This window comes from Pristiophorus japonicus, chromosome 3, assembly GCF_044704955.1.
Source record: "Pristiophorus japonicus isolate sPriJap1 chromosome 3, sPriJap1.hap1, whole genome shotgun sequence".
Lineage (NCBI taxonomy): Eukaryota > Metazoa > Chordata > Chondrichthyes > Pristiophoridae > Pristiophorus > Pristiophorus japonicus.
Window position 1 is genome coordinate 315,378,816 of NC_091979.1, and position 14,203 is coordinate 315,393,018.

General features: G+C 47.7%; 1 protein-coding gene across 1 annotated transcript in view; it reads right to left on the reverse strand.

Annotated features, from left to right (window-relative positions):
- rnls (renalase, FAD-dependent amine oxidase) overlaps positions 1-14,203 on the reverse strand; it is a 219,958-nt gene that overhangs the window by 189,195 nt on the left and 16,560 nt on the right. The window contains 1 exon segment of the mRNA XM_070876896.1: positions 6,413-6,555. Coding sequence (XP_070732997.1) covers positions 6,413-6,555 — 143 coding nt within the window.

A 14,203-nucleotide genomic window follows, 5' to 3' on the forward strand; every position in this document is an offset into this window, starting at 1 on the left:
CAAAGTGGATAACCTCACATTTATCCACATTATACTCCATCTGCCATGCATTTGCCCACTCAACTAACCTGTCCAAGTCACCCTGCAGCCTCTTAGCGTCCTCCTCACAGCTCACACCGCCACCCAGCTTGGTGTCATCTGGCTTGAGGAGTGGTGCAGAAGGGAGGGATTCAAATTCCTGGGACATTGGAACCGGTTCTGGGGGAGGTGGGACCAGTACAAACCAGACAGTCTGCACCTGGGCAGGTCTGGAACCAATGTCCTCGGGGGAGTGTTTGCTAGTGTTGTTGGGGAGGGGTTAAACTCATATGGCAGGGGGATGGGAACCTATGCAGGGAGACAGAGGGAAGTAGAATGGGGGAAAAGCAAAAGATAGAAAGAAGAAAAGTAAAAGTGGAGGGCAGAGAAACCCAAGGCAAAAATCAAAAAGGGCCACATTACAGCAAAATTCTAAAGGGGCAATGTGTGTTAAAAAGACAAGCTTGAAGGCTCTCCGCCTGAATGCGAGGAGTATTTGGAATAAGGTAGACGAATTAACTGCACAGGCAGCAATTAACGAATATGATATAATTGGCATCACAGAGACATGGCTCCAGGGTGACCAAGGCTGGGAATCAACATCCAGGGGCATTCAACATTCAGGAAGGATAGACAGAAAGGAAAAGGAGGTGGGGTACCATTGCTGGTTAAAGAGGAAATTAACGCAATAGTAAGGAAGAACATTAGCTTGGATGATGTGGAATCGGTATGGGTGGAACTGCGGTACACCAAAGGGCAGGAAACACTAGTGGGAGCTGTGTACAGACCACCAAACAGTAGTAGTGAGGTTGGGGACAGCATCAAACAAGAAATTAGGGATGTGTACAATAAAGGTACAGCAGTTATCATGAGCGACTTTAATCTACATATAGATTGGGCTAACCAAACTGGTAGCAAAACGGTGGAGGAGGATTTCCTGGAGTGTATTAGGGATGGTTTTCTAGACCAATATGTCGAGGAACCAACTAGAGGGCTGGCCATCCTAGACTGGATGATGTGTAATGAGAAAGGACTAATTAGCAATCTTGATGTGTGAGGCCCCTTGGGGAAGAGTGAGCATAATATCGTAGAATTCTTTATTAAGATGGAAAGTGACACAGTTAATTCAGAGACTAGGGTCCTAAACTTAAGGAAAGGTAACTTCGATGGTATGAGACGTGAATTGGCTAGAATAGACTGGCGAATGATACTCAAGGGTTGACGGTGGATAGGCAATGGCAAACATTTAAAGATCACATGGATGAACTTCAACAATTGTACATCCCTGTCTGGAGTAAAAATAAAACGAGGAAGGTGGCTCAACCGTGGCTAACAAGGAAAATTAGGGATAATGTTAAATCCAAGGAAGAGGCATATAAATTGGCCAAAAAAAGCTGCAAACCTGAGGATTGGGAGAAATTTAGAATTCAGCAGAGGAGGACAAACGGGTTAATTAGGAGGGAGAAAATAGAGTATGAGAGGAAGCTTGCTGGGAACATAAAAACTGACTGCAAAAGCTTCTTTAGATATGTGAAGAGAAAAAGATTAGTGAAAACAAATGTAGGTCCCTTGCAGTCAGATTCAGGTGAATTTATAATGGGGAACAAAAAAATGCCAGACCAGTTGAACAAATACTTTGGTTCTGTCTTCACGAAGAAAGACACAAATAACCTCCCGGAAATACTAGGGGACCAAGGGTCTAGAGAGAAGGAAGAACTGAAGGAAATCCTTATTAGGTGGGAAATTGTGTTAGGGAAATTGATGGGATTGAAGGCCAATAAATCCCCAGGGCCCGATAGTCTGCATCCCAGAGTACTTAAGGAAGTGGCCCTAGAAATAGTGGATGCATTGGTGATCATTTTCCATCAGTCTATCGACTCTGGATCAGTTCCTATGGACTGGAGGGTAGCTAATGTAACACCACTTTTTAAAAAAGGAGGGAGATAGAAAATGGCTAATTATAGACTGGTTAGCCTGACATCAGTAGTGGGGAAAATGTTGGAATCAATTATTAAAGATGAAATAACAGCGCATTTGGAAAGCAGTGACATGATCGGTCCAAGTCAGCATGGATTTATGAAAGGGAAATCATGCTTGACAAATCTTCTGGAATTTTTTGAGGATGTAACTAGTAGAGTGAACAAGGGAGAACCAGTGGATGTGGTGTATTTGAACTTTCAAAAGGCTTTTGACAAGGTCCCACACAAGAGATTTGTGTGCAAAATTAAAGCACATGGTATTGGAGGTAATGTACTGACGTGGATAGAGAACTGGTTGGCAGACAGTCGGGATAAATGGGTCCTTTTCAGAATGGTGGGCAGTGACTAGTGGGGTGCCGCAGGGCTCAGTGCTGGGACCCCAGCTATTTACAATATACATTAACGATTTAGATGAAGGAATTCTCTACGGCAGAGAGTTGTTGATGCCAGTTCATTGGATATATTCAAGTGGGAGTTAGATATGGTCCTTATGGCTAAATGGATCAAGGGCTATGGAGAGAAAGCAGGAAAGGTTACTGAGGTGAATGATCAGCCATGATCTTAGTGCAGGCTCGAAGGGCCGAATGGCCTACTCCTGCACCTATTTTCTATGTTTCTATGTGTGTAACTTGGAGGTGATGGTGTTCCCATGTGCCTGTTGCCCTTACCCTTCGAGGTGGTGGAGGTCACGGGTAGAAAACACAATGAACTGTCTTTATACAAGACCATGTTTCATAGTCCCAGGTAGCCTTTTGAAAATAGTCTCATATACAAAACAAAAAAAGACACTATTTTTACTATGCTTAATAGTCCCTGTGTTTAGGAATAGTACTGTAGGATTGGCAGCTCAGATTGGCTGGGAACACACTCACTGCTACATGAGTCGACGACAGTGCAGTGGTTTTACTGTGAATATAATGGGTCTGCAGAGATCCATGGCATATTTAACTTGCCGTGCACCTGCATAATAAAATATATCACAGGATGTACTAAATACCAAGCAGTCATAGCATTTATAAATATTTAGTTGGAAGCTTATTAATAAATCATTAATAGTTCAGAAAAGGGAATAAATTAGGGTGTATCGTGAAGAGCAACTTTTATTTTTAGTCAGTGCTTTGTTCATGAATATGTACGTACCAAGATTAAATATTCGAAAAATGGGAACTCAATATAGATGAAAGGAGTGAGTGCAATATATTAACTGAGATGTGTAAAAATGTTCAAACAAATCACAGTGTAACTGTTGCCAATGTTTTAATGCCAATAGAAACTGGTGAGAAGGGGTTCAAAGTAAAAGCAGTCAGTCGTAAGTGTTGGTAATCAGTATTAGATGGGAGAGTGATGCCAGTTCAAAGGAGGCTGCAAGGGTTAGCTTTTCAAACTGGTTTGAACCTGTGTCCCAGGCCCACAATTTAATTTGAAGTAATATTCCAGATTTACCATTTTTGCATACCTTGTTATTTTATATTCCTCTATAATATTGCCTCTCAGATGCCTCCTTCCAAGGTTGTAAAACCAAACGTTCACTGGTCTTGTCTCAAAATCCAACCATCTTAACACTATGACCTCAATATTACCCTCCCCACGATGTTTGGGAGGAGGTTGGCGGGCGGATTAAACCGTAAATAAAACGTGCCTGCCGCCATTTATACAGCAGCGGGTTGTGTGGCACGCGAGTGTTCCATCTTGAAGACATGGGCACTTCGTTAACATTTTAATCAGGCTCCCACAGTGCAATTGGGAGCCGGCTAGCAGCCAGCTTTCCCAAGGCTCGGGAATCCTGGCAGCGAAATGGAGGCACTCTTTGGGGGCCAGGAGAAGCACCAGTGCTCTCCCCCCCCCCCCTCCCCCCGCCACCCCCAACCCGTCATGGAAGCCTTCGGCTGATCGCAGTCTCTCTGTAACTCTGCCGCAGAACTTTGGCAGGAACTCTGCGTCCCTGGTTTAGTCGGCCGCTATCGACCTTCCCTGCTCATCATAAATATCAGGGTCGATGGATCAGCCTTATGGCAGTGACTCCAGCTCTTGAATAACTCCCCTGTGTTCAGGTGATCAGAATGAGACACAGTACTCCAGGTATTGGTCTGAACAGTGCATTACAGAATGTAAGCCCAAGTTGCCCTGACTTGTGATCTATTCTTTTGACTATGTAGTTCAGCATTCCGTTTGCTGTGTTGGTTACTCTCTGTAGTGGTTGGGCATGTTGAACATCAAGCCTATAAATACTCCTAGATCTCTTTCAACTTCATCCGTAGCTATGACATCACCATTCATGGGGTACACGTGTCCCCCATTTTTCCTTTCCGTTTGCAATACTTACATTTATCTGCATTAATCTACCCTGTAATTTGGCAACACATTCAAGGTTTAGTCAACGAACCTACTCACATGTTTTACCGTCAGAATTTACTTCCTCCACATTTCTTCATCCAAAACATTAACATTGTCACTTGTTGCCTCACTACGCACGCAACCTTTGACCTGCTGTGTTGCTGCAACATCTCTTTGCTTGTGCGCAGATCTAGCACTATAATCTGGAGCCAACATGAATCCATCTATTTCTTTTCACCATCTGTACTGCTCCACGATCCAGGACCAACACAAGGCGACTATCCCATGTTCAAATTTCTCTTTCTAGTCCAACAGCGTTTCCACTATCTTGCAGCTCTATTTTTGCAGCAAGTTCGAAAGTAAAATAAAGACACTTTTGAAAACAACAGCAGCTTGTATTTATATAGCGCCTTTACCGTAGTGAAATGTCCCAAGGCGCTTCACGGGAGTATTATGAGATAAAATATTTGACACCGACCCGCATAAAAAGAAATTAGCGCAGGTGACCAAAAGCTTGGTCAAAGAGGTATGTTTTAAGGAGCGTCTTGAAGGAGGAAAGAGAACTAGAGAGGCGGAGAGATTTAGTCAGGGAATTCCAGAGCTTTGGGGCTTAGGCAACAGAAGGCACGGCCACCAATGGTTGAGCGATTATAATCAGGGATGCTCAAGAGGGCAGAATTAGAGGAGAGCAGACATCTCGGAGGGGAGCGCAGGTGAGGGTGGTGGGGGGGGGGGTTGTGGGGCTGGAGGGTTTACAGAGGCCATGGAGGGATTTGAAAATAAGGATGAGAATTTTGAAATTGAGGTGTTGCTTAACCGGAAGCCAATGTCGGTAAGTGAACACAAGGATGATGGGTGAGCGGGACTGGTGCGAGTTAAGACAGGGGGCAGCCGAGTTTTGGATCACCTCTAGTTTACTGAGACTGTGGGAGGCCAACCTGGAGTGCATTGGAATAGTCAAGTCTAGAGGAAACAAATGCATGGATGAGGGTTCCAGCAGCGAATGAGCTGAGGCAAGAGCGGAGACGGACGATGTAACGGAGGTGGAAATAGGTGGTCTTAGTTCTGTTGAGGACATGTGCTCGAAAACTCATTTCAGGGTCAAATATGACACCAAGGTTGAGAACAGTCTGGTTCAGCCTCAGACAGAAGTTGCGGAGAGGGATGGAGTCAGTGGCTAGGGGACGGAGTTTGTGGCGGGGACCGGAAACAATGGCTTCGATCTTCCCAATATTCCATTGGAGAAAATTTCTGCTCATCCAGAGCTGGATATCGGACAAGCAGTCTGACAATTTAGAGACCGTGGAGGGGTCGAGAGAAGTGGTGGTGAGGTAGAGCTGGGTGTCATCAGCGTACTTGTGGAAACTGACGCTGTGTTTTCGGATGATGTCGCCAAGGGGCAACGTGTAGGTGAGAAATAGGAGGGGGCCAAGGATAGATCCTTGGGGGACACCAGAGGTAACGATGCGGGGGGCAGGAAGAGAAGCTGTTGCAGGTGATTCTCGGCCTACGATTAGATAGATAAGAATGGAACCAGGCGAGTGCAGTCCCACCTAGCTGGACGACAGTGGAGGGGTGTTGGAGAAGGATAGAGTGGTCAGCCGTGTCAAAGGCTACAGACAAGTAAAGAAGGACAAGGAGGGATACTTTACCTTTGTCACAGTCACAAAGGATGTCATTTGTGACTTTGATGGGAGCTGTTTCAGTACTGTGGCTCGCGCAAAACAAAAAACATTCACACATGCAAATATATTGCTTTGAAATATTTAATGAAGGGTGTTCAGTTTGATGGGGGAGTATCACCATTTTAATGCATTAATTGCTGAATTCTTAGTTTGTTCCTATCTGAAAAGCATTCCAACTTCCTCATTAATGGTTGTGAGATGTTGATATAAACGAGTCATCTGAAATCCTCTTGGACTCAATGGGGACACAAAGTGGCATGTGAGCAACCAAGAGCAGAGGACTGCTCTGATTTACTTAAAATATTTTCAAAATGTTTACACATAGCCAAATCAAGACAAAACAGTGAATTGGCTAACAATGGATATGATCATAAAACGTATTTCACCATCCATTACCTGAGTCTGCGAGGTAATGTTTGACGATAGAAGAGATCCCTTGTGGTGCCACATAGTTACAGGTTCCTTCTTTTGGTGCCATTCCCTCCACAAGACTGAGCAGTGGTTTCAAAATGCTCCGTGATAGCAATTCTTCATAAAAACTAGAAAACAAACCACATCAACAAAAGCAAGAAATAAATCACACCTGCAGTCAAAATGAAATGGTATCAACCAGTGAGAAACCGGACACATATATGGTATAGTTTCCATTTTCGTAAAATTGATTAATTTGACTTGCATTAATACTGAAATTCAACCAGAGCTCACGCTGAGCTAATCTGCAAATCCCACAACTTATCCACTGCCAATATGTTTATTTCATCAGGGTAGTATCACTCGCTTCCACCCTACCTCACCTCCATCGCTCCTGTTACCCTCATCCATGTTGCTGTCACCTCTACTTCTTATTTCGCCAATGTCCTTCTTGCTGGCCTTTCATCCTCCATAGACTCCCAACTCATCCAAACGCTGCTTTCCACATCCTGTCCTGTTTGCCTATCTCCCCACCACACACCCGGCAACCCTACCCCCACCACTGCCATCCCCACCACGCCATCCCAGTCCCCAACCCTGTCTTTGCTGATCTATATTAGTTCCCTGTGCCCCAAATCCCTGAATTTGAAATCTTCACCTTCATCTTCCACCCCTCCATAGCCTCGCCCCATCCTATAACTCCACCCTCCTCATGTTTTTCAACTTTCCAGTTCTAACCTTCTGCACATTGCCCCTTCCTTTGCACTAAAATTGGTGGGAAAACCTTGATCCACCTCAGCCCTACTCTCTGGAATTCCCATCGCTAAACTCCCCTGCCTCGGTATTTCTTTATTCATCTTTCAAAACCTTCTTAAAACTCAGAAAGTACTAACTTCCAGCCTAAGCTGCAGTGTCGGAGGTTCTGGCCACGCTTTTGGTCACCTCTCCATACTCTCAAACCATGACTCCATTTCTGTTCATGTTTCACCTCTCTGTAGATATTATAGACACTGTACAACTGCAGCTTGCTGTTCTAACAAGAATGCCAGCTGTTCACAAACCAATGCTGGAAACATAGAAACATAGAAACATAGAAAATTGGTGCAGAGTAGGCCATTCGGCCCTTCAAGCCTGCGCCACCATTCAATATGATCATGGCTGATCATGCAACTTCAATACCTCACTCCTGCTTTCTCTCCACACCACTTGATTCCTTTAGCCATAAGGGCCACATCTAACTCCCTTTTGAATATATCTAACGAACTGGCCTCAACAACTTTCTGCAGTAAGAGAATTCCACAGGTTCACAACTCTGAGTGAAGAAGTTTCTCCTCATCTCAGTCCTAAATGGCTTACCCCTTATCCTTAGACGGTGACCACTGGTTCTGGAATTCCCCAACATCGGGAACATTTTTCCTGCATCTAACCTGTCCAGTCCCGTCAGAATTTTATGTGTTTCTATGAGATCCCCTCTCATTCTTCTAAATTCCAGTGAATATAAGCCTAGTCAATCCAGCCTTTCTTCATATGTCAGTCCTGCCATCCTGGGAATCAGTCTGGTGAACCTTCACTGCACTCCCTCAATAGCAAGAATGCCCTTTCTCAGATTATTCAAGGTGTGGCCTCACCAAGGCCCTGTACAACTGCAACAAGACCTCCCTGCTCCTATACTCAAATCCTCTCGCTATGAAAGCCAACATGCCATTTGCCTTCCTCACCGCCTGCTGTACCTGCATGCCAACTTTCAATGACTGATGTACCGTGACACCCAGGTCTCATTGCACCTCCCCTTTTCCTAATCTGTCACCATTCAGATAATATTCTGCCTCCCTGTTTTTGCCACCAAAGTGAATAACCTCACATTTATCCACATTATACTGCATTTGCCATGCATTTGCCCACTCACCTAACCTGTCCAAGTCACCCTGCAGCCTCTTAGCATCCTCCTCACAGCTCACAACGCCACCCAGCTTAGTGTCATCTGCAAACTTGGAGATATTACACTCAATTCCTTCATCCAAATCATTAATGTATATTGTTACTGGCTGGGGACCCAGCACTGAACCCTGTGGTACACCACTAGTCACTGCCTGCCATTCTGAAAAGGACCCGTTTATCCTTACTCTTTGCTTCCTGTCTGCCAACCAGTTCTCTATCCACATCAGTACATTACTCCCAATACCATGTGCTTTGATTTTGCACACTAATCTCTTGTGTGGGACCTTGTCAAAAGCCTTTTGAAAGTCCAAATACACCACATCCACTGATTCTCCCTTGTCCACTCTACTAGTTACATCCTCAAAAAATTCTAGAAGGTTTGTCAAGCATGATTTCCCTTTCAGAAATCCATGCTGACTTGGACCGATCCGGTCACTGCTTTCCAAATGTGCTGCTATTTCATCTTTAATAATTGATTCCAACATTTTCGCCACTACTGATGTCAGGCTAAGCGGTCTATAATTCCCTGTTTTCTCTCTCCCTCCTTTTTTAAAAAGTGGTGTTACATTAGCTACCCTCCAATCCATAGGAACTGATCCAGAGTCGATAGACTGTTGGAAAATGATCACCAATGTGTCCACTATTTCTAGAGCCACTTCCTTAAGTACTCTGGGATGCAGACTATCAGGCCCTGGGGATTTATCGGCCTTCAATCCCAACAATTTCCCTAACACAATTTCTTGACTAATAAGGATTTCCTTCAGTTCGTCCTTCTCGCTCGACCCTTTTGTGCCAATACCTTTGCAACCACCACGACGTTTTGTAGTGGTTACCAGTTGGAATGGTTCAATGATGCAGTGGAACTTCAGTGGGTTTTGGGTGTGATCGATGTGTGTGTCCATGGCTACATGCATCCATTTTCCCCCCTACATGTAGATCATGCTGGTAGCTCATCACATTCATATACATTCATATACATTCAAGTCCAGAAAAGGAAATTTGCATTTACATCATTGCATTTGTGGTACAGTCGTGAGGCAAGTACATTTGACTGGTGAGATACATTGATGGTACATCTTTGGGATCAGTGCTGGGGTCAGCACCGGTGCGTGAGGTCAAACTAGTTCCAGAGCTGCTGGATGGTGTCCAGGCAGTCTGGTGGTGGTGCGTTGCCTGGTGCTAGCAGTAGGAACCCGGTTGGCTCGAGTTGCCCGCTCTCGGGGCTTTGCCGTTGCTCCTAGCGTCGGGCAGGTTCACAGATTCCTGTGACCTCCCTGTCCTCTCCTGGCGCTCCGGGTCGCTGCTGCTCCCAGAGGAACAGTTGTCCAGCAGTGCACAGAGAACTGCTAACTCGCTTGCCTGGCCGTTATTTGGTTTGGGATCCTGGCTGGTCCCGGTCCCAATTGGGAGAACCGCCGCGGGTGATGCCTCTCTCCCGGGCGTAGCCTTGGTGGCGATGGGGTCTGCACCTTAGCGTAGTTTTTTCTTTCAGACTCGTGGCAGTTGGTGCCATTGGGTGCCTGAGAGGTGGAGCCGATCAAGGGGCAGGATATCGATACCAGTGCTGTTGCCCTCCTGAGATCGCTTGTTCTGCAGCTTGTGGCCACACTCCGTGGTGCATCACCCTGGTCCCAGGGGCGTAGGCTACAGCATTGGGTAGCCCGCTGGACCTGTGTGCTTTCGATGGGTGTTTGCCTGCTACATAATCAGAATACAGTTGAAATCCTGCATTGCACAACGTTTCATTGCTTATTGTAGATAAACTGTAGCTCCGATCACAATCGCCCGACTTTTCTTTGCTTATTACATGTATAAAACTCTGATCATCAATTACAAGCTTTACATTTAGCTCACATTGTGTGAAAATGTGGAATTGTCCCTTTAAGTGTGGTGAGTTGTGGATCTCCTTTAAGAGAGCCTTGCTATCTTTACCCCAATCCTCTTCTCCGTTTGGTGCCATGTGTTGCTCCATCAGCGCTGCACCTCGTGGTCTGGCCGCCGCCATCTTTTTCTTCAGCGCCTCATCTCGTGGTTTGGGCACCATCTTTCTTCCATGCACGATGTCAACTGCTGTGATCCTCTTCTCCCTGGGTTCTGCCACCAAAGCTGGGAAGTCACCTCTGGGTCCGATTCTCTTCCTCCGGTGTCTTGCCACTGGAGCCTGGAAGGTGCGTTCGGGTCATCCCAGCTGGATCATCTCCACGCAGTCGTGCTGAGCGGTCTGTGCCTCGGGTGCTGTGCTGGTCTGCTCTCTGGTGCCGGATCCAACCTCAGGTGGGGGCTTGCTTTGCCTCTGAGCGCGGGGGACGTCGATCGCTGGAGGGATGAAATCTTCCCAGCTCCAATGGATCTTCTCCATCCACCTTCCTCCGAGTAACGTTGGTCCATAGCCAGCAACAATCCACAGGGGTAACTTGTGCACTGTGCCATCATAGAGTACCTTAACATCTGCACTACCAACGACTGGGATGAGTTCATTGGTGTAGGTGCGCAGCTTTGCCTGAACCGGGACCAGCTTGGATCGTTCAGCTTGATTGTCCCATAGCCTCTCAAAGGCCTCTTGACTCATTACTGACTGGCTCGCCCCCGTGTCCACTTCCATGAAGACTGGGGCACCATTTATCTCGACTTCCATCTGTGGTGCAGGTAAACATACCATACACCTCATCATGGAGCTGAGCTGCCTCTCTGACCATCTCTTCATAATCTGCGCTGGATTCATGGCCATCTGCAGACTCTTCATCAACACAGTGAGTCATATTTCTTTTACACATTCGCTGGAGGTGGCCCTTTGTGCTACAGCCTTTACACACATAGTCCTTAAAACTGCACTGGTGAGCCCTGTGATTTCCTCTGCAACACCAGCATGGTGCTACTCGATTAGCCCCCCTATCTCTGTAAACTCCTTCAGCCCGACAACCCCCACCCAGAGATATCTTTGCTACACTAATTCTACCCTCTTGAGCATCCCTGATTATAATCGCTCCACCATTGGTGGCCGTGCCTTCTGTTGACTCGGTTTGAAGCTCTGGAATTCCCTGCCTCAACCTCTCCACCCCTCCTTTAAGACGCTCCTTAAAACCTACCTCTTTGACCAAGCTTTTGAATACCTGCCCTGATTTCTCCTTATGTGGCTCAGTGTCAAATTTTGTGACACATAATATTCCTGTGAAGCGCCTTGGGACGTTTTTCTACATTAAAGGCGCTATATAAATACAAGTTATTGTTATTGTTGTTGAAATATCCAATGAAAGACAGACAAAAGAGAGAGAAGGTAGGAAAACAACTTTCTTTATGACTTTCCTGAACCCCTCACCTAAAAGCCGCCCAAATAGAGGCTTGGGAACAGATTGCAATATGCCATGAGGCATAAGTCAACGGCTCTTATTGAATATAATATAAGAAGATAACCTCCCTCTATTTTATCAGTGTAACTATTTGTACTGCCCTTTTTTTGACAGACATGTGATGGCACCGAGAAACAGGACCTGAGGCTCGAGATTCCACTCAGGCCCCAACTCTCTCCTCCCCACCCCCACCCCAACTCTCTCCACCCTCCCCCCACCCCAACTCTCTCCACCCTCCCCCCACCCCAACTCTCTCCTCCCCACCCCCACCCCAACTCTCTCCTCCCCACCCCCACCCCAACTCTCTCCACCCTCCCCCCACCCCAACTCTCTCCACCCTCCCCCAACTCTCTCTCATCCCCCCTTCGACTCTCTCCCCTCCCCGACTCCCTCCCCCCCCGACTCACTTCCCCCCCGACACTTTCATCCCCCGACTCTCTACTCCGCCCCGACTCTCTCCCTGCCCCGACTCTCTACCCCGCCCCCCGAACTCTCTCCCCCCCCGCACCGACTCTCTCCCCCCGCACCCCGACTCTCTCTCCCCGCCCCCCCGCCCCCCGACTCTCTCCCCCCGCACAGACTCTCCCCCCGCACCGACTCTCCCCCCCGCCCCCGACTCTCTCCCCCCGCACCCCGACTCTCTCCCCCCACCCTCCGACTCTCTCCCCCCGCCCCCCGACTCTCTCCCCCCGCACCCCGACTCTCTCCCCCCGCACCCCGACTCTCTCCCCCCACCCTCCGACTCTCTCCCCCCGCCCCCCGACTCTCTCCCCCCGCACCGACCCTCTCCCCCCCCCCCCCCGACTCTCTTCCACCCGCTCGACTCTCTTCCACCCTCCCAAACTCTTTTGCGGCCCCCCACCCCCACACCGACTCTCTCCGCCCCCCCCTCACCACCCCCCCACGCCTCTCTCCCCTCGCTCAGGCCCCGACCCCTCTCGGGGGACCCAGAGTAGCGGCCGGGGGGGGCCGAGAGTGGCAGTGGGGGACCACCAGCGAGCTGTGGGCAGAGAGGTGGCAGGTGGCCGAGAGGGGCGTGGAAGAGAGAAAGAGAGAGAGACTGGGGAAGGGAGCAGGAGAGAGAAACTGGGGGAGAGAAAGAGACTGGGTAAGAGTGAGAGAGACTGGGAGAGAGAGAGAGAGAGAGACTGGGGTGGGGGGATAAGAGACACAGGTGGGGGGAGGGATCAGAGGGGAGAGAGAGAACTCAGGGAAGACGGATCACGTTCTTCCAACCCCCTACAAGGAACATCGTTGGAGTGGATAATATCCAGAAGTCATGACACTGTCACTATTCACTTCATACCCAATAAACCTGTTAACAATCCGTACACAATGCCTGCCCCATCGATGGTGGGGGACGGGGGAGGATGCACTTGAGCTGGGGTAAGGCACTTTGGCTGGGGGAAGAGATGTACTTGGACTGGGGTAAGGCACTTTGGCTGGCCTTTGCTGTCTTCTGGGGAACTCTGTCCTTTGTCGCTTCAGGAAGTCAAAGTGGATCGAGTTACAATTGGCAAAGTCAGTGAGACTTTCGGATGGGTGGTTCCAGTGACACATTCCTGTGAAACTTCAGGGTGTGGCTTATCCTCCAAGGGGACCAATCATAGACAAAGGGTGGAGCATGGCGGCCATTTTTGCAGTACAAATAAGCGCTTCCCTATTTTATCTCTTTCCATCTTTCTTTCCTGGTCTCAACAGGCCAGCACATAACTCACTTTCAGGCCCTTGATCAGTAGTTCCCCACAGTGCTGTAAACAGATCGTGAATACTGAAGGACTGAGCTGCATCCCACCGCCCCATGGCACAGCCTGTTGGGACTATAATGCACTCTTCTACAGTGCAAGGGCAATAAATGTCACAATCCTCCTTACTACCAATAAGTTATTCACAGTGTCAGCTGTGGCTCAGTGGGCAGCACTCTCGCCTCTGAGTCCGAAGATTGTGGGTTCAAGCACCACTCCAGGGACTTGAGCACCAAAATCTAGGTTGACACTCCAGTGCAGTGCTGAGGGAGGGCTGCACTGTCGGAGGTGCTGTCTCTCGGATGAGACGTTAAACAGCTCTCTCAGGTGGGCATAAAAGATCCCATGGCACCATTTTGAAGAAGAGCAAGGGAGTTATTCCCGATGTCCTGGCCAATATTTTTCCCTCAATCAACAGAACAAAAACAGATTATCTGGGTCATGATCACATTGCTGTTTGTGGGAGCTTGCTGTGTGCAAATTGGCTGCCGTGTTTCCCACAATGCAATAGTGACTACACTCCAAAAGTACTTTGTTGGCTGTAAAGCGTTTTGCGACGTCCGGTGGTCGTGAAAGGCGCTATATAAATGTAAGTTTTTCTTTCATTCTAGGAATATAGGAACAGGAGTAGGCCATTTGGCCCCTCGAGCCTGTTCTGCTATTCAATTAGATCATGACAGATCTGTACCCACCTTAGTTCCATATACTTTGATACTCTTAACAAAAATCTATCTCAGTCTTGAAAA